This window comes from Mytilus galloprovincialis, chromosome 9 (genome assembly GCF_965363235.1).
Source record: "Mytilus galloprovincialis chromosome 9, xbMytGall1.hap1.1, whole genome shotgun sequence".
NCBI lineage: Eukaryota > Metazoa > Mollusca > Bivalvia > Mytilida > Mytilidae > Mytilus > Mytilus galloprovincialis.
The window spans coordinates 23,305,759-23,327,724 of NC_134846.1; the positions used below are offsets into that span (position 1 = coordinate 23,305,759).

The window sequence follows — 21,966 nt, forward strand, 5'->3', positions numbered from 1 at the left end:
TTCCAAACCATCGTTTTATGTAAATTGACAAACCACCCTCAGGACTCTTCACAATAGCCATCTTTAAATCTGGTTTACACATCTATTTCTAGACAAAAAAAATCTCCTGCTCAGAGATGCAAAATATATTAACTTCATTTTCAATGTTAGCAAAAGTGACATAATACTTCTATAAACATTACATTATCTTCAAAAGTGACTTGATACTTGTACATAAAACTATTGTAAATTTTCTTCATTAGTGACTAATAACACTTGAATCAATATCAAATTATCTTCAAAAGTGACATAATACTTGTGTTAACACCCAATTATCTTCAAAAGTGACATAATACTTGTGTTAACACCCAATTGTCTTCAAAAGTGACATAATACTTGTGTTAACACCCAATTGTCTTCAAAAGTGACATAATACTTGTGTTAACACCCAATTGTCTTCAAAAGTGACATAATACTTGTGTTAACACCCAATTATCTTCAAAAGTGACATAATACTTGTGTTAACACCCAATTGTCTTCAAAAGTGACATAATACTTGTGTTAACACCCAATTGTCTTCAAAAGTGACTTAATACAAATGTATTAACACCCAATTATCTTCAAAAGTGACATAATACTTGAATTAACACTAAAAATCATCTTCAAAAGTGAAATTAATACTTGTGTTAACACCCAATTATCTTCAAAAGTGACTTAAAACTTGTGTTAACACTCAATTATTTTCAAAAGTGACTTAAAACTTGTATTAACACCCATTATTATCTTCAAAAGTGATATTAATACTTGTATTACAGTAACACCCAATTATCTTCAAAAGTGACTTAATACTTTCTCCGAGACTCTGACTTGATACTTGTATTAATATCTAATTATCTTCAATAGTGACTAAATAAGTGAATTTATATACTTATTACCTCCAAAAGTGACTTAAATCATTGACAATTGTATTATCATTGAATCTTCAAACGTGACTTATTACATATATTATAATCCAATTATTTTCATTCTTGACTTAATACTCATTTTAACATCCAATTATTTTTAAAAGTGAAAACCGATTTGTTTTTGTTTCTGTACGTTTCATTTAGTTAAATCAAGTATAAATTTTTAAAGTATTTTTTCTCCCTGTTGGCTTGATAATGGAATGGAAAATAAATTTAAAGTGCAATTTCTATCTTCAGCTGTGAGAAAAGATTCAATTATCTAGCAAACAATCTCTCCAAGAAGCTTATATAATAGAATAACGAATATAAATCCATGCCACTTTCTATTTTCGGATTATAAAAGGATTATACATGTCTTTAAGACTCATGTTATTGCTCAGGCTACTGAAGTTTGACATCATTTACTGAAAGTACTTTAGACTAACTAAAAGTAGAACTTGCTTGATGATACTTTCTTAATATAACTTAACTCTGATCTAATAAGTACCATAACGTAAAGCATACAACTTTTTTCCTTCAAAAATTCGATCTTTTCTCACTTTTCTTAATAATATTCACTAATACTAAGTAAACTAATGAAGGGAGACAAGACACTCAGGATGCCGATTTCCAAAATCACAAATTTTTGGGTAAATTTCCTTACTGTATACTTTTTTTGTATATCAGATATCAGAATTTAATTTCTTGTTTTAGGGATATTCACCAAGTGGCATTATTCATTTTAATAAAAATCTCCCAATTATTTCTGAATTTGCAGTAATTCAAAAGTATACCAATAGCTCTGTTTTTTAATTAAGAATAGAATTTGATTTTTGGTTATCGTGTAAGATGTAATTGCATTGCTCTAAGCTAACTTAAAACATGAGCACAGTTCAAAGCTTAACATTGAACCTTAAAAAATTTCATAAAGTTACTAAGCATTCAATTCTTTACCAAAAAAACCAATATAGATTGGAGATAAAACAATTAGTCAGCTCAACAACAAAAAAACTAACAAATACCATCGAGAGATCATCTTACAGTCTTCAAGGTAGGTCTCTATCTAATACATGTTATGTTCTTTATTACACTGTCTAGAAAAGCATGCACTGAGTAAATTTTAAGACGACCATCAAAAATCTGTAATCAACAACCAATTCCCCAAAAGAAACAAGAAAACAACAGACAACAGCTTACAAAGACGACCATTAAAAATCTGTAATCAACAACCAATTCTCCAAAAGAAACAAGAAAACAACAGACAACAGCTTACAAAGACGACCATTAAAAATCTGTAATCAACAACCAATTCTCCAAAAGAAACAAGAAAACAACAGACAACAGCTTACAAAGACGACCATTAAAAATCTGTAATCAACAACCAATTCCCCAAAAGAAACAAGAAAACAACAGACAACAGCTTACAAAGACGACCATTAAAAATCTGTAATCAACAACCAATTCCCCAAAAGAAACAAGAAAACAACAGACAACAGCTTACAAAGAAGACCATCAAAAATCTGTAATCAACAACCAATTCCCCAAAAGAAACAAGAAAACAACAGACAACAGCTTACAAAGACAACCATCAAAAATCTGTAATCAACAACCAATTCCCCAAAAGAAACAAGAAAACAACAGACAACAGCTTACAAAGACGACCATTAAAAATCTGTAATCAACAACCAATTCTCCAAAAGAAACAAGAAAACAACAGACAACAGCTTACAAAGACGACCATTAAAAATCTGTAATCAACAACCAATTCTCCAAAAGAAACAAGAAAACAACAGACAACAGCTTACAAAGACGACCATTAAAAATCTGTAATCAACAACCAATTCTCCAAAAGAAACAAGAAAACAACAGACAACAGCTTACAAAGACGACCATCAAAAATCTGTAATCAACAACCAATTCCCCAAAAGAAACAAGAAAACAACAGACAACAGCTTACAAAGACAACCATCAAAAATCTGTAATCAACAACCAATTCTCCAAAAGAAACATTAGGAAACAACAGACAACAGCTTACAAATTTCCTAGCTTTGGACTGGCAAGAATATAAGCTTGTAAACCATACTAAGGATACACTTCCAAAAGTTAGCTGAATACAGTTAATTGAAGTCATGATTTTATTATGCATTTAAATTCTGTTTTCTTTAAACTTCATGTGTCATATCTACTTTTGTGATTCTGAAATTATTTTTTCAAAAATTTTTGACTTTGTTAGTTTCTTGTTTTTAAACAAGGACGTATATTAGATTAGTCTTAGTTATACGTCCTTGTTTTAAAGGTGAAAAAAAGAATTTTAAAATAAACTCATCATAGATACCAGGATTTTTTATATTTACGCCAGACGTGCGTTTGGTCTACAAAAGACTCATCAGTGACACTCGAATTCCAAAAAGTAAAAAAAAAAAAAAAAGTACGAAGTTCAAGAGCAATGTATGTTTATATCAATTTCAAGAATTCAAATTACCTCATTTAATATGTTTAAAATTTCTTAGATATGAATTACGTAAAAAAAAATAATTCAGTTTAGCAAATAACCAGTGTAATAGCACCAAGCTAGTATCCAATCACAAACCTTTCCCATTACAAATTTAACAAATGGCCAATTAATCAAGATGACACTGCATTGTTAGCAGGCTGGTTCAGAATTGAAGACAAAGAGACTGCAGCAGAGAAGAATAAGTAACCAGCTGATGTCTTGTTAAACCAATTGATATATCATTCTCTTCCCTGATCTACTTCTTAAGAAACCTATCTTAATACTAAAAGAATAATTTATATATGACCTTAACCAACTAAAATGGAAACAACACCATATGTTACCAATGTAGACAAACAGTGTAACTCCTACTTCAAAGTACTCTTATACTATAATTATATTGTACTAATAGTCTGCACTAAAACATTTTCCAATTACTAGTCTGAAGACCAGTATTCATTTGGTCTCTTGTGGAAAGTTGTCTCATTGGCAATCATACCACATCTTCTTTTTTTATATTCAGACATTTTTCATAATATATGTGTTATCAAAGTTTTGCAAAAACTTACTTAACCAGTCTGCTAGGATGCAGTCTGCACTTATTTTACTTATATAATTCCATTAGGGTCTGTCTTATATTGATTGTTTTAGGCATAATGGATACAAAAAACAGTTAAATTAAAAATAAAATATATGAAGTGGGTATTTTAGTGCATTAAAGTTTTTGTTATTCCTTCATGGCTTTAGTGCATTAAAGTAAGTGTTATTCCTTCATGGCTTTAGTGCATTAAAGTTATTGTTATTCCTTGGCTTTAGTGCATTAAAGTTATTGTTATTCCTTGGCTTTAGTGCATTAAAGTTAGTTTTATTCCTTCATGTCTTTAGTGCATTAAAATAAGTGTTATTCCTTCATGTCTTTAGTGCATTACAATTATTGTTATCCCTTCATGGCTTTAGTGCATTAAAGTTAGTGTTATTCCTTCATGGCTTCAGTGCATTAAAGTTATTGTTATTCCTTGGCTTTAGTGCATTAAAGTTATTGTTATTCCTTCATGGCTTTAGTGCATTAAAGTTAGTGTTATTCCTTCATGGCTTTAGTGCATTAAAGTTATTGTTATTCCTTGGCTTTAGTGCATTAAAGTTATTGTTATTCCTTGGCTTTAGTGCATTAAAGTTATTATTGTTATTCCTTGGCTTTAGTACATTAAAGTTAGTTTTATTCCTTCATGTCTTTAGTGCATTAAAATAAGTGTTATTCCTTCATGTCTTTAGTGCATTAAAATTATTGTTATCCCTTCATGGCTTTAGTGCATTAAAGTTAGTGTTATTCCTTCATGTCTTTAGTGCATTAAAATAAGTGTTATTCCTTCATGTCTTTAGTGCATTAAAATTATTGTTATCCCTTCATGGCTTTAGTGCATTAAAGTTAGTGTTATTCCTTCATGGCTTCAGTGCATTAAAGTTATTGTTATTCCTTGGCTTTAGTGCATTAAAGTTATTGTTATTCCTTCATGGCTTTAGTGCATTAAAGTTAGTGTTATTCCTTCATGGCTTTAGTGCATTAAAGTTAGTGTTATTCCTTGGCTTTAGTGCATTAAAGTTATTGTTATTCCTTGGCTTTAGTGCATTAAAGTTATTATTGTTATTCCTTGGCTTTAGTACATTAAAGTTAGTTTTATTCCTTCATGTCTTTAGTGCATTAAAATAAGTGTTATTCCTTCATGTCTTTAGTGCATTAAAATTATTGTTATCCCTTCATGGCTTTAGTGCATTAAAGTTAGTGTTATTCCTTCATGTCTTTAGTGCATTAAAATAAGTGTTATTCCTTCATGTCTTTAGTGCATTAAAATTATTGTTATCCCTTCATGGCTTTAGTGCATTAAAGTTAGTGTTATTCCTTCATGGCTTCAGTGCATTAAAGTTATTGTTATTCCTTGGCTTTAGTGCATTAAAGTTATTGTTATTCCTTCATGGCTTTAGTGCATTAAAGTTATTGTTATTCCTTGGCTTTAGTGCATTAAAGTTATTGTTATTCCTTGGCTTTAGTGCATTAAAGTTATTATTGTTATTCCTTGGCTTTAGTGCATTAAAGTTATTATTGTTATTCCTTGGCTTTAGTACATTAAAGTTAGTTTTATTCCTTCATGTCTTTAGTGCATTAAAATAAGTGTTATTCCTTCATGTCTTTAGTGCATTAAAATTATTGTTATCCCTTCATGGCTTTAGTGCATTAAAGTTAGTGTTATTCCTTCATGGCTTTAGTGCATTAAAGTTATTGTTATTCCTTGGCTTTAGTGCATTAAAGTTATTGTTATTCATTGGCTTTAGTGCATTAAAGTTATTATTGTTATTCCTTGGCTTTAGTGCATTAAAGTTATTGTTATTCATTGGCTTTAGTGCATTAAAGTTATTATTGTTATTCCTTGGCTTTAGTACATTAAAGTTAGTGTAATTCCTTCATGTCTTTAGTGCATTAAAGTTAGTGTTATTCCCTCATGGCTTTAGTGCATTAAAGTTAGTGTTATTCCCTCATGGCTTTAGTGCATTAAAGTTAGTGTTATTCCCTCATGTCTTTAGTGCATTAAAGTTAGTGTAATTCCTTCATGTCTTTAGTGCATTAAAGTTAGTGTAATTCCTTCATGTCTAGTGCATTAAAGTTAGTGTTATTCCCTCATGGATTTAGTGCATTAAAGTTATTGTTATTCCCTCATGGCTTTAGTGCATGAAAGTTATTGTATTCCTTCATGGCTTTAGTGCATTAAAGTTAGTGTTATTCCTTCATGTCTTTAGTGCATAAAAGTTATTGTTATTCCTTGGCTATAGTACATTAAAGTTATTGTTATTCCTTCATGGCTTCAGTGCATTAAAGTTATTGTTATTCCTTGGCTTTAGTGCATTACACTTATTGTTATTCCTACATAGCTTTAGAGCATTCAAGGTATATCTGTCCTTCATGGCTTAAGTGCATTCATTAAAGCTATTGACTGTCCTTCGTCAAGAGATTAAGGCATTCCATCAAAGACAAGGCTGAACATTAACACATTATAATACTTGAAAGGAATTGTCATTGCAAATTATTTTATATATGGACTAAACGTGTGGGATTCTAAACTGATAAAACAATTTGTGATCTGATAATGCAGGGCTTGACCATCTATGGTGCATACAAAAGTCATTGTTATAACAATTCAGAACACATGACTTTTGAGGAAAAAAACCCTCTTTGTATATATTTTTTTTTGTTGAGTAAACATTCTTTATTATTAGAATTTATTTTCAATTATTTACTCTTGTGAATGGTTTTATTTCAATTTCTTTGCACATTTTGATGTAGGGGCAATAACCCTTCATTAGGAAATGTCACAAAAAGGTATATTGTATAAGACCTGTATAATGTAGATGACAGTGTATAATTGACCTTTAAATGTCTGTTGAATGTGAATGGTATTGGTTGCTGTACTTTGTTAAATATATGTTATATTTGATATTCTAACATGACGTCCTTCAAACGCTTTGAGTACACACCCGTGGTAAGATATGAATATATTGCCAGTGCTGTTCCGATTGTACTCCCACGTCATATGCTTTTTTATGAATGAGATACCCAACGTCATAGAACAATGACGTTAGAATGTAAGCATTTTACGGGAAAATACACGCTTGTGAATCCGAAAATCATCACAAGGAAACATACACAAATGATGCTAAAATGTGGCAAAAGCCCTTTATTGTACATCATATAAGACATATAAATAAATTATCATTCAAATTCATCCAAAACTGTCTAAATACATTATTTTAAATAGTTTAAGCATGTCACTAATGCAGTTTGCTCCGTTCTTTTACGCTAGTTTATTAGTGCGTTTATTTATGGGAACGGCAAATATTTGCCTACACCTAGAGCGCTTCGATCCAAAAGAATTGCCGTATGTGTCCTATCAGAATCGAAATAATTCATGGGGGCTATCGCTCAGGGGTAAAATATTTGTCATAAAAGGCCAACCCGTGGTAAAATCACGATATATTCAAGCCCCCATGAATTATTTCTTAATTTACCTTGCAGTATAATGACCTCCCCTGAATGTCTGTGCACTGGAAACATGGCATCGAAAATATCACTGAAAAAAAAAGAGAAACATGAGTTGTACAGATGGTCTGAATTTACTACCTTCTCATTTTCCTATATTTTAATTAATTATTATTTTGTTTCAATTTTTTGTGTGTAACTAAAATCTAAGAAATCTTTCAATAACTTGGCTTTAAAATACATTCTGAAGTAGATCATGGCCCCATAAATTTGACCTCAGGGTTACTACTTTCATCCACAATTTTCCTTGATCATACAACACTAGGCCACCATTAACACTGGCATGACTGACTGGGCTAGTGACCACTTGAAAATGTATATTTCAATCCCTGTAACAGCATATTATGTAGTACACAAACATGACAAAAGATGGTAAAAAAAATGTTCTATCAGTAGTTTAGATATTTTATACTTTAATTTGTGACATATATATATGAATCTGGTTTTTTTAGAATTGAATAAGATAAAACTTTTAATATATTTACTATAAGCTATAAAAATATTTGAGTGAAACTTAAGAGGGTATAGATTAACTAAAAACACTGCGCTTGTTTTTCTGTCTTCAAAAATTGGGCAAAAATTATATAAATTCAATGAAACAAGACAATCTACTTGTAAAAATTTGAAAAATACAATGTCAAATAAAATCTTGCACAAGTAGTGTTCATTGTGAGAAGGCAATTTTATTTCCTGTACTTCCATGCAGATTAACCCCCTTTACGCCCCTCTCCAAATTATTAAGAGACTTTGATCATGAAAGCAATACACAGAAATTTCCTATTCTTCTAAAGAAAGTAAATGCATTGTCAATTAATAATGTATTTTCTCTTTGAAATTTAATTAATCAAAATTAATTTAAGTTTTAAAGGTTGCTTTATTGCAAGATATTTCAAATGATCCAATTAAAGTAATTAGAACACATCTTTTTACATGCATCAACTGAAAGTCAATTGGAAATGTAATTACTATTATCATAAACTGTTATCATAAAGATATGTCTCACCTTTTTGAAATTTTGATTATGCAAATGTTGAAATCAAAATAGCAATACTTTAACATCTTACACAAGTTATGTACATATTCAAAGTCAACGAACCATGACTGAGTTAAACAATATGTGCCAATGCTAATACAACTGCATACCAAATATTGTAAGTCGTTCCCAAACCTAAATACAAACATTAACTTGTAAACTATGTAAAAGATTCAAAGTCAATGAACCATGAAGAGGGGTGGGGCTATATAATCTCCATGGAAACGACTTGAAAATGACAATACATTTGCATACCAAATAACGTTGACTTAACATTAGCAGTTCATCTTAAACTTATCTAATCACAATTAAACTAATACATGTAAACTAAGATAAGTTTCAAAGTCATTAGACTGTGACTGAGGGGAGAGGCCAAATATTCTCCATAGAAATGAGATGTGCCAATGCTTATACAAGTGAATACCAATTAACATTGGCCTACCACTAATGGTTCCCCTTGAACTAACCTAATCACAAACTGATACATGATAACTTAGAATAATTTTTAGTCAATAGACCATGACTAAGGGGGCAGAGCCAAATTATCTCCATGGAAATGAGATATGCCAATGGTTATACAACTGCATACTAAATATCACTGACCTACCACTTGTGGTTCCCCATAAACTGACCTAATCACAAACTTAAATACATGTAAAATAAGGAAAAGTTTCAAAGTCAATAGACCATGACTGAGTGGGCAGGGCCAAATAATCTCCATAGAAATGAAATGTGCCAATGTTTATACAACTGCATACCAAATATAATTGCCCTAACACTTGTGGTTCACCATAAACTAGACCTAATCACAAACTAATACATTGTTGACCCCAGCGCCGAAGCCGACGCCGGAAACAGCATACATGTACCTATGTCTCGCTTTTTGAGACCGTCAAGGTGAGACAAAAACTAATTCAATGGGCAATAAAATATTAATTTTTCTTTTTACAATTTCATGTCAAATGATAAAGATGCAATTTTAAGTTCCAATTACATGTATTGCAGTTTTATGTTTTAAAAAAGATCAGAAAATAAAAACAAAATATTCTTCATTATTTGAATTTCATGCTTTTAAGATATCAAGATATAGGATTAGAGCTAATTTCCTAATGCTTGTAGATTAAAACTTTGGTTGGCTTATGCTTGCTTTGTTGAAATAAACATTTACATAAGCTTTGTAATTAAGATTGACATCTTCAAACAATAGATTTCGGCAATGTTAAACCTGTATATATGTAATATTTCAATTTGATCGGACATAAACTCAATTACAATTGTACAATATACAAACAAAGAAAGCAAGCTAACCAAAGTCCTGCTCTACATGCATTAGAAAATTAGCTGTAACTCCTATTTTAACCTTTGTGATTGTGTACTTTAAGAATGCACATCCGTAATGCCTTCATCAATTAATTGCTTAGTATAATTTGGGAAATCCTATTTGTTTTTTCAACAGATCTTCTTATATCCCAAATTGCATCTTATATCTAATTCCCTTTTATAGATGTATTCTAGGTAATATCATATCAGGTAACAATAATTAAATGTACTTCTAAGGAAACTTCATCTTCAATAGCGGCCACGGGGTATACAATCCAGTCCTCTGGTTAGCAAAGTAGAGAAAACTTCAACGATATCAATTTAATCACGTTTTTCTACCAGGACTTAAAGAAACATTGGCACTTTATTTATTCAAATTTTTTCACAACTGTTGACATTGAGCAAAGATTTTATAGACAACCATTCTAAATCATTTATAAAAATATTTTTTAATTTGTGCAGTTCTCTGACCAATGCTTTGCTTTGGTTATATTAGTGTTTGATTCATGTCCAGTGGCAACTATCCAATGTAATATGTTAAGGTCAACACACTGGTCAATCTTACTGACAACTTATGATAACTTTGAATATAGACAAATGTAAATACTTAGCTATTACTGACAACTGTACAGTTTCATGAAGCTTATAAGTTATCGGAAGCTTTATTCAAGTTTAATCCTGACTCTACATGATTGACAGGTTATGTAGGTGGACAATGGTCTCAGTAACCTATTTGTTGACACATTTAAGAAACATGAATATTTTTGAAGAGATAATGTAATCAACTAAGCTCAACCATTGACATAAAAGGACAACTGTGTTCCACAGTAATTGTGTTGCAGTCAAATTGATGTCAATCAAACATCCAGAAAGAAATGACATTTTTCATTTCTTAAAGAGTGTCCAACCTCCCACACTCTCATAGATTTGACATATTGGTGAGCACTATGGACAATTTTGGTTAAAATTAAGTAACCTACTGGTAGGCTACTGATCATCTGACTGGGTTATATTGACTGAAATCTGTTCCATTTAAATAACTGATATCATCATTGATTGATTGTTGGTTGCTTTACATCCAGTGGCAAATATTTCATGCATGCTGAGAACGATCTTATTATCATCGTCACTTCTGTTCTGATGTATTACAGTAAAATCAACAACAAATATTTCATTTACAAAAAAAAAAAAAAAAAAAATTACATAATTGTCCTTTAAAAGTTAATTTAATTCTAAAATTGATGCAGCCTAAGAGTAAATTAAAACCATTATTTTTGGAATCCAATGTGATTATATTGAATTTGAACTGACTTGTAGACGTCTTAGTCAATCTTATAGACTATAATTTTTGTTGACATGCAGAATTGAACAAACAAAGTTTTAATCATTTTTTTTGTGTTAAATTGGAAGAATTTGTTTTAATTTGAAATTTAATTTTATAAGGGTATGTAAAATGTCATCATTGCGTCTGTGACATTTTACATATCCTTATAACATGCAATTGTAAAACAATTATTTCATATCAAATTATCTTCAATTATACCACAAGAATCTAAGAGTGCAAATTCATCAGTACGAAACTTAGAGGTTGATGTCTCAATACTGTGTCCTTATATACATATGTGCCAAAATACTGGCATATACATACGTGTCATAAGTGGCTGGCACTTAAGAAGTATTCAAAATAAGTTTATTTGAATTAGTTTTAAATTTGAACATGAGGTGATGTGCTGTGATTGCTAATGAGACAACTCTCTATCATAGACCAAACCACACAGAAGTTATCAATTATAAGTCACTGTACAGCCTTCAACAATGAGAAAGAACCCAAACCCATGGCAAAGGAGTTCAGACAAATCAAATGTAAAACAAACATAGTTTTACTTAATGAAATGCTTGTATCAGTTTCTGTGTTGTAGAGTGCAATTCCACTTTTTTGTTATGAAACAATTCATAAAGTAAGAAAATGGCTTTATTTAGAAACATTTGTTTACAGTTCTAATGATTGATAATTCATTATTTCTTCTGTAAATAGTCATTTGCAAGAAAATGTGACATCTAGCTCTGGGAGCTGAGTTAACTGAATGCCCTTTGTCATTCGTCCAATCAAATGTTAATATGCAGTTGTATAGCAGCGTTATTCCCAATATAAATTCTTTAAACAGTTGTATCTAGAGTAATTGCCAAATTAGACATTGTAAATAAGGGCTCATGGCATTTCTTAGATGTACCAAATTGAACTTTACTTTTAAAGATGCAATGTATATGACTTAGGTCACAAATTCTATTGTATTGATTGAAGTCAATGGTTATAATGTTTTCTTATTCTTTTTGCAAAACATCATAAATTTCGAGCTGATTTTAATTTATGTTGAGATTCATGGCATAAGTAAATATTAAGAGTAACAAGTTTTTCTTATAATAAAAGGTATTGGCCAATCAAATAATTTCTGCTTCTCTATTTAAAAAATAATGCATTGAATAAGCTTTGGGTTTACCTGCATCGGTAATGTCCCTTATGTTTAACTTGAATGTATGTTGATGATAGCATCCCTTTAAGGAATTGACCGGAACACATGTATTGTCTGATATTTGCTACATGTGCAGTGGCAAATATTTCAATGGATTTTCAGGACATCAACAAACCTCTGAAAGAGCGAAAGGTTCTTAATGTAGAGGAAAGGTGATAGTCTCCAAAGTCAAAGTTGTTCAAGGTCAAACTGTTTAATGGGGTCTTTCCGGCATTATGACATACACATATAATTACTTAGTACTATACTTATAAGTATATAAGACAACCTATTTTGTTTATTTTAATACTCTACTACTTACCTTCTTTCGTTATCATCTAAATGAGAAAAGAGAACATTTTTGCCAATAGCTTTTGACAATGCTGCCATGGTTTTGTAGTCCTTTGGCACAACCTGAAAAAGTAAAAAATATATATAAAAATACAGTTAAAAGATGAAAGTCCTCACTATAAGGGGGTGAGGTGACAATAATCTGTTGAAATATTCTTTTAAATTTTCTTTTTCTATTCAATTGTTTTTTTTCTAATTTTTTGTCAGTTGGTGGTGAAGAAAACAGACTTTTTTTAGGTTTTATACCTCGTCTTCCTGTATCTATTTTTAAGGTTTTGGTACATATATCAGGTCGATGCAAACTTCATCACAAATCAGTGATCTACTGTCGAGTGATTGACGATGAAGTGTCTTTATCATTTTTGAAGAGGAATACACTAGGAATAAAGAAACCCCTACAGTATTGTAGCCTTGATCATAATGATTCAGGCTCCATTTATACTCAGTATATATATCTGGATCATACTATATATTTTACTGTGATAAATGTACCATGTTAATTTAAATTCTCTATGGTTGCTTATTAAATAATTATATATTGTGAACAACAAGATGTTGGTTTGTTTTTTTAACCGATGTTTTTTTTCAAAATAATTGAAAATTTCAAAGATGGTAAATGTAATATAAAGCACTATGCCAGGCAATGAATGACAATATTCTAGGAATGCCTGATTAGTTATTAATGTTAATAATTGATACTTCAATATTTGTAACTATGTAAAGTAACTATCAATTATTAATAATACTACAGGAGTCTATGCTGTTGACTGGCTTTCAATAATGCTTTTATATATAGTGATGATTTCAAGAATTGCAATATTAGGATTATTTCTGGCAATATATGGTTATTAACTGAGTGCATTTTGGGAATTCATGTACAGTATTATGCACTATGCACACAACAGCTCTATATATTCCCCATTTGTCATTTCAGTCAATTCTTAACACCCTATAACCCATGAACAGAACCATCCACCAGTGGTTTGAAGACATTAATCTAACAGAACTGACAATAGCATAAAGATGAAGGTAGCAAATGAAATGGCCAACCAGAAATCAAAATGAGTATTAACATACAAGTGTGAGGTTGAGCTAGATAATAAAACCAGGTTTAATCCACCATTTTCTACATATGAAAATGCTTTTACCAAGTCAGGAATATCAGTTATTGCCCATTTGTTTGATGTGTTTGCGCTTTTGATTTTGCCATTTGATTAGAAACTTCCGTTTTTGAATTTTCCTCAGCGTTCAGTATTTTTATGATTTAATTTTTCCTGCAGTATCAGTGTCATAATTTTAAAGAATAAATTGGTACAAAACATCTGAAACAATAACAAAACTAAAAATAATGTGAAATTTAAAAACATTGATCAATCAAAATATTATACAGAGAAAATATTGTATGCATGACCAGACCTACATCTCTTGTAATATGTAGAAACCCTATAAAGAAGCATCATCTGCTATAATGTATGACAACAAAGAGGATTCAAATATCAGTATATGCCATACTGATGGGCTTTCTTATTTCTTAGATCTATCCTGATTAAATCAATTTACAAATTAGAATAAGGCCTTTTATTGGGGAACTGTTCCGAACATACCATATTTGTTTTTTGTTCATTTTTGAACATAAATAAGGCCATTAGTTTTCTTGTTTGAATTGTTTTACATTGTCATTTCGGGGCCTTTTATAGCTGACTATGTGGTATGGGCTTTGCTCACTCTTGAAGGCCATACGGTGACATATAGTTGTTAATTTCTGTGTCATTTTGGTCTCTTGTAGAGAGTGGTCTCACTAGCAATCATACCACATCTTCTTTTTTTATATATAGTAATCACATAATCACAATTGTGTGCCAAAGTAATCAATGTAATCAAAATATCATTCTACTCTGTAAATTGTGTTGATTCAATATTTTGGGATGTTACTTAATTATTTCAAAGAAGTCACTTCATAAAAAAACCAACGAGGGACCCTTACAACTTCAAAAAGGTTTCAGTATATAAGAAAACATGTATCTGGGACACGTTTACTGTTTTAAAGCAATACAAAATAAAATAAAAGTCTTCATATAAAATAAGATATTAGTCAAAAACAAAGGTAATATTAATTTATGTTTCATAAATTTTTGCATCTATTTTTTTTTTTAAATTAACCCTTAGAAATTAAAATATCTTAAATTAAATTTAGTTTACAAACTTACATCATCCGAAAATTTAGGTTTTCTAAAATCAAATTCCCTTTCCATTTTATCCAGGCCAGTCATATCCATTTTAATTTCCATTCTTAATTATCAATTACACCAAATAAATTGTGTCAGACGCGTTGACAAATACCAATACTACTAAATATTGACAGCAGAAATGGAAAACTAGATATCAAACAAGCAGATAACCAAAATCAGGATAAATTGGGAATTTGTAGTAATCCACCAGCTTAAGCTCCTCCCCCTTTGGAGAAAGTGAAAATATTATATTTCTGATGATCTACTAATGTCATTCATAAATGGAAGGGCTAGGTAAATAACTTTTGGTAAATGATTTTTTGACAACTTCTAATGACTAGCAATGATTTAGGGTTAATAGGTATTATACTCCTACTACTATTCTGACCAAGAGATAGGTGGAGATATGGATTTTTCTCATCCCGATAATCTCGTCTTTAATAAAGCAAGAGCCTGGAATTGAAATTAACGTAGCGAAAATAATAATTCATCACACTAAAGAATGATAGGAAACTTAATAGTTAATAAAATTATCGTAATCGGTTTCCGTTGTGATTTAATCCAATCAGATACGATGTAATCTTCTAAAATGACAAGGGAATATATCATTCTAAGATCGTGACGAAACGGCGGCATTAGTCTTTGGTTCTCTTCACTAAATATATGTCATGGGATATCGTTATCCAATCAAATTAATTAACATTCCATATATAGCACATGGTCACATTGTTTACCAGTTACAAATGTACTATTACGGCCTATAGATATAAATCAAGAGAATTACACAACATGAATTATTTGAATTCTATCTATAAGAACGAAAAACAAATGCATTGTAACTTAGAGTAAAATACGAGGACTAAATTCTCAAGTGACAATCATTATAGTTTTGTGCTGAAACTGAAAACAAAAAAACCTGTTCAAAGCATATTTAATGACTTAAAAATAATAATCCTTTAACTTAAATATAGATTAATCCACTTTTCATCAAAACAAATTTGTAAGAGCCTTAGAGAAATAATTGATAAGTTAATGGACATTGCTTTCATTGCTGTTCTTCACTTAAAATAATGTGCAGAAAAGTTAACATCTTACAACAGGATCAAGAAAACACCTTGCAATTACTTAATACTGTTCGATTGATTTTTGGTTTTTAAAACCACATATTTTATAATTAAATATTGACTATTTCATGGTGAAGGTTTTTACGAGTGGAGGAAGTCAAAGGGCCCACAGAGAACCACCAACCTTTGACGGTAAAACTTGCCTAGTTTTCTCTTTTCTTAATTTTCTTAGTCCTTCATTCTGCACTTTTTGTCCATAATTTTCTATTTTGTAAACTCTACCTGACTTTTATGGTTTATTGAAACAAGCATCCGTCTGGTATCATTCTCTTTTGAGAGGAAGCTTTATTTGTTAATAGAACATTCATGTTTCGCACATCAAGAATTCAGACAATACTATTATAAATTTTATCATTCATAAACCAAAAGAAAATAAATGGAGAATGTGTCCGATGATGCCCCCGCTTGAATACAACATTATAAAGGGAGATAACTCAAGAGCAATAAAAGTTAAACTACCCAAATGTGTACCAGATCTGAGTTTTGTGTTAATAAGTATTGTGTATAGATTTCATAATGTTTGGTTGGGGCAAACTAAAGTAACAGACAGAAAACTAAAATTTTTGCAATTATTCGATTTTAAAAAGGGGTATAACTCAAGATTCACTGTTAAAGGGACTCCACCAAAATTAAAACTTGATTTGCATTTTGTGGTAATAAGTATTGTGTATAAGTTTTATAACATTTGGTTTCAAAGGCAAACTAAACTTAGAAAATCGAAACTAAAAATTTTGCAAATTTTCCCATTTATAAAGGGGCATAACTCTACAATAATTAAAGTGATGCCATCAAATTCCAAACTTGATCTGTGTTTGTGGTAATAAGCATTGTGTTTTAGTTTCATAACATTTGGTTGAGGCAAACTTCAGTTAGAAAACGGAAACCAATTTTGAGACGCAAGGACAGACCGAAAAGGGTGAAACTGAATGCCCCCTCCACTATGGCGGCCCATAGAAATATGAGTCAAGTCATTGGTCAAATATCTAAAATTGTTTCCGATGTAATTTAAACTCATCATAGCATTTAATGTACTTTTGATAATATTTTCCCAGAATGCACTAAAATCTAGTAGATTCGAAAACAGTCATTTGTGTAAGATGTTGTAACCCAATCACAGCCTTCAGTGTACTTTTTAAAATATAACCTACATGTACTTTAATGGTTTTTAAAATCTATGAATTCTTATGCATGATGATGAAAGGAGAACAATCTCTTATCAATTTCATACTTTGATGATTTTAATACATTTCAATAATCATTATCCTCGTAGTAGTTTGGTACCTTTCAACCGATCTATTATTTTACCCAGTATGTGAGATTGTGATTGGACGAGACATGTGATGTACAATTTTATTTCCATCCTTATACATGAAGGGATGTCCAATTACCTTACCCAGGCTTGACGTGCTGACTAGACTGACAAACTTTTATATATTAGTTTTCATCAAATTTGGTTAAGAAATTTAGAAGGAAAAAAATTGGTCGCAGTCTGGCTTGTCAAAATCTCACAAGTTTAGAAAATTTATATTGCATTGATTGATATTAAAACGTTATGTAAGATTTCTTGAAAAGTGAATTTGATGTAATTCAATTTTTGCATTTCTTAAGATAATATCAGTACATTTTATGTCATTCTTTTCAGCTTTGTATTTGCATCCTTTTTAATTAAGAAAAGTCTAAGAAGGCTTCTGGTCACTTAACACAGCTATCGTCCTTTTATTTTATTATTGTTTGCAAATATATTCCCACCTGTGGACAGTGAATTAGTTGAAGTCATTTTAATACTCCTTCCAAATTTATTTCTTCATTTTTTATGTTTAATATAGCAAGAAGGGGTGGGGGGGGGGGGGGATTACACCTGTACTTTATGAGTTTATGAATTTTAAATTAAAGAAGTGATTAAAGGTTGAGCTGTCAAAGGTTAAACATAGATTGTCTGAAGCTGTCAAAAAAATTCAACACTCCGGCCACCTTAAAATTGTCCTTATTTTCAGTTATAGCTGATGAAGTTTTTTATAATTATATATAATTTGTCCCAAAAGTAGTACTACCCACTAAAAATATTAGTGAGAAAGTTCAGGTTGTATTTTTTAAATTCTCATTTATTGAATATGATTTCAACAGTTACTTCCCTTTCCATTGATTTTGAGTTTGTATTCCTTTGGAGAAGGATCTTTGAGATTTAGAATGTGTTTTCTGTTTTTTTTTTCAGATTTGTGTAAAATTCTCAGACATCAGAAAAAGAATGAGTTATTAATAAAAAAAATTCTAAATCTCAGAAATAAATATTTATCGCACTTAAATAACTTTTGAGAAAATGACAGTCAAAATTTGCTGTCCAAGTGTCCTAAAGAAAGATAACTCTTAGATAATAAATTAGACATGAACATGTAGCCTCAAAATAGTACTAATATTTACATAGAAACAAACAGGAAATAAAAAAGCTTGTGCATGTCAAAAAGGGAGAAGATATTTTGAACACTTCAAATAAACTTTCAATTGATTTCAATTCCCTGCTTTAATATCTAGCTTATCAAAAAGCATCTTGTAGAGTAACATGAGTAATGTCTTTTTTAAAATGCAAATTTTATGTATCTTTTCATATTTCAAATGCAGTTGTATGTGATTAGTTGATAATAAAATTTAGCATTAAATAATTTTACTTTCAGAAACTACTTTATTACACCTGTTCTATATTAATGAAGTAAATTATATTTAATGTATAATTTGTGAAATAAGAAAACGTAATAAAAAATAAAAAGTTTTGAAAGCTCTAAGCTAGCACAGGTAAGATAAAAATGTAAGATATTCTGAATGACTGATTGCTTGGTAAGGTGGTCTATCTGTCACCATAAAAAGGCTAATAAAAATTGATATCAAAGCTACAATTAAATTCAAAAGATAAACAAAATTTATAACAAAATCTGAATTACATTTTCTGTATCAACAATACAAATTGGTGGCGGGTTATGACTCCAATTCAAGGTTTTGAAACATTTTGTTTATTTAAAGGATATTTTTTACTTTTCCAATTTGTAAATATTGAAATTAGATGTGTACACTTTAACAATAATCAGAAAAATGTCAATTAAAATTTCAAAGATTTTAAAATTACACAATACCAGTCAGACTGAGAATTTGTGATACAATTTGATAATGTACAAAAAAATGTATTTGCATAACCATCATAAAGTTATCGAAATTGATATCTGTCAATTAAAATTAATTTACTTTCAATCAAATATGTTACATTCAATAAATAAATTCAATACCTTTCATTTCATGCTTTTTGATGTGTCACATTTGTCCTAGTTATACAGAGAAATGCATTAGGTTTTTTCACTGCTAAATTACAAAGGTTCCAAAATATTCAATTTAACAGTGGAATTATTTACTTTCATGGGAGTGGGGTTTTTATTTACATTTCATGACACAAAATGTTGGTTTAATCGATTGTTTTTTTGCATTTCAAAGCTTCTTCCTTTTTAATTGATCAATTTTGATGGTCACTTTATTTAGATGAAAATGCAGTGACTTGTTCAACCACCCAAATGTGCATGGTTTATAAAAGGATGGTAAGCGTGAGTGAGAGGCGGATCCAGCTATTTTTAAAAAGGGGGATTCCACCTATATGTCCCATTCAAATGCATTCATCGTCAAAAAATAAGGAGGTTCCAATATTTTTATTAATCTCGAAACCCCCTCCCCTGGATCCGACACGTGTAAGGTCAGAACCTAAAACTTACTCTTTTCAACCCCCTGTTCAGCCATTTAAAATTGTCTTCTTATTTAGTGTGAATTCATCAAAACAAATTGTCAATACATACTAGTAATTTTCACCATTTTTTTTTAAAAGAATCAGTCCTCCAGTTTTCAAAGACTTAATTATTGAAATGTAATTGATGGAATTTAAGATAACCTCATGTTTACTGATTTCTCACCTTTTTATCAAACAAGATTAAGTTTGTCATGGAGCCCAAATAAATAACGATTCTTATCACTACATCCAGGAAGATTGGTTACATTAACAACAAAATTTATACAAAACATCTTATGTACTTCAATGCAATGTCAACTGCAAATGCAAACCCATCAATGTTGCAGGTCAGATTTGACAATGTTGGAGTCATATTTTTTTTATTCACATTGTCCAAGCAAAGAAAAAACGTAGATATATTCTTAGAACAAGAATGTGTCCTCAGTACACGAATGCCCCACTCGCACTATCATTTTCCATGTTCAGTGGACCGTGAAATTGGGGTAAAAACTCTAATTTGGCATTAAAATTAGAAAGATCATATCATAGGGGACATGTGTACTAAGTTTGAAGTCGATTGGACTTAAACTTCATCAAAAACTACCTTGACCAAAAACTTTAACCTGAAGCGGGACAGACGGACAGACGAACGCACGGACGAACGAACAGACGGACGGACGGACGGACGCACAGACCAGAAAACATAATGCCCCTCTACTATCGTAGGTGGGGCATAAAAATAATAAAAGATTTTCAGCTTAGGTTCAGATTACCAATTTATAACTCCATTTTTTCAGTTGATAGTTTAAAGGTCAAGGTAAAATAGTAACAAGGCCGTTAGTTTTCTCTTTTGAATAGTTTTACATTGTCATTTTCAGGGCCTTTTATAACTGACTATGTGGTATGGGCTTTGATCATTGTCGAAGGCTGCACAGTAGTCTATAGTTGTTAATTTGTGTCATTTTGGTCTCTTGTGGACAGTTGTCTTATTGGAAATCATACAACATCTTTTTTTATACAAAATACACAAAAGTCAACCTTGTTGTAATTAATGATTGCTAAAGAAACCCATAGCAATATCAAAATCAACTAACATTACAAGTCTAGTATGTGTCTGGCTAGTACTCCATGATAAATATCTGCTTTTATGTCAGCCATGATGGAAATGCCTATAACCACCCCTGGCAGTAGCTCCTCAACTCAAAATTTAAATAAAACTACAAAGATTAACCTCTGACCTTTTTGACATACTGTGCTGCATCCTCCTCTTTATACACCTCCGCACTGACTGCCCCTCTTCTGATCCTCTTTTGCATGTGATGAGGTGGTGTCTCTGATATATCATCTTCTTTCTCGTCACTAGGTGGCGTAGACGATTTGACTGGTTTTGCTTTTTGTTCCTGAAAATAAACAAACAGTATTAATTAGTAATTATTCAAAAAGATAAGTATAGATCAAGGTAATTTTTCAATGACAAAAATCAACCTTGCTTTACCTCTAAAGAATGTCTGCTTGCACTTCAACAAAATTAGTAAATCAAAACTGCTTTAAATAATAATGTGATTTTTATTTGGTCACTCACCATATCACCGAGTTCAATCTTAGCAATATTGTTTGAAGTCACAATAAAAAGAAGTATTTTCAACAAGTCACAATAAAAAGAAGTATTCTAAATAAGTCGCAATAAAAAAGAAGTATTCTAAATAAGTCACAGTAAAAGAGAATTCAAAATTGTTTTGATCAATTCAAATTGAACACTTCAGTAACAATATGATGTGGGTAGGGATGAGCTGTTTCTGCAGTAAAATATACATAGTAAAACCATTTATTTCTTCTTCTGTCTACTCTCAAATGATGCATAAGACTGGCAGTACATTTTGTATTCTGTAAAGTTTACAATGGATTGGTACAATTCTCCAATAATGTCTGTTTTATTTTTTCAATATTACAACAGTTGTCTTTCTTGGCATGAGGTACTTTCTGGCAAATGTCAATATTTAAATACACACAGTTATTTGCAACAGATACAGGCTGGAAAATTGTGTGATTGGTTTTAATTAGCAAAGAAGAAATGAAATAAACAAGAACTATATAATATTAATGAATGTAAACTTTTTAGAATCATTATAATGGGTTTCA

General features: G+C 30.6%; 1 protein-coding gene across 3 annotated transcripts in view; it reads right to left on the reverse strand.

The window, feature by feature from the left end:
• LOC143044657 (cAMP-dependent protein kinase regulatory subunit) overlaps positions 1–21,966 on the reverse strand; it is a 102,249-nt gene that overhangs the window by 22,440 nt on the left and 57,843 nt on the right. For all 3 annotated transcript variants that reach the window (XM_076216721.1, XM_076216722.1, XM_076216720.1), the window contains exons 2-4: positions 21,066–21,227; positions 12,690–12,781; positions 7,474–7,535 (exon numbers count right to left, since the gene is read on the reverse strand). In XM_076216721.1, coding sequence (XP_076072836.1) covers positions 7,474–7,535; positions 12,690–12,781; positions 21,066–21,227 — 316 coding nt within the window. The remainder of the gene's footprint in view (positions 1–7,473; positions 7,536–12,689; positions 12,782–21,065; positions 21,228–21,966) is intronic.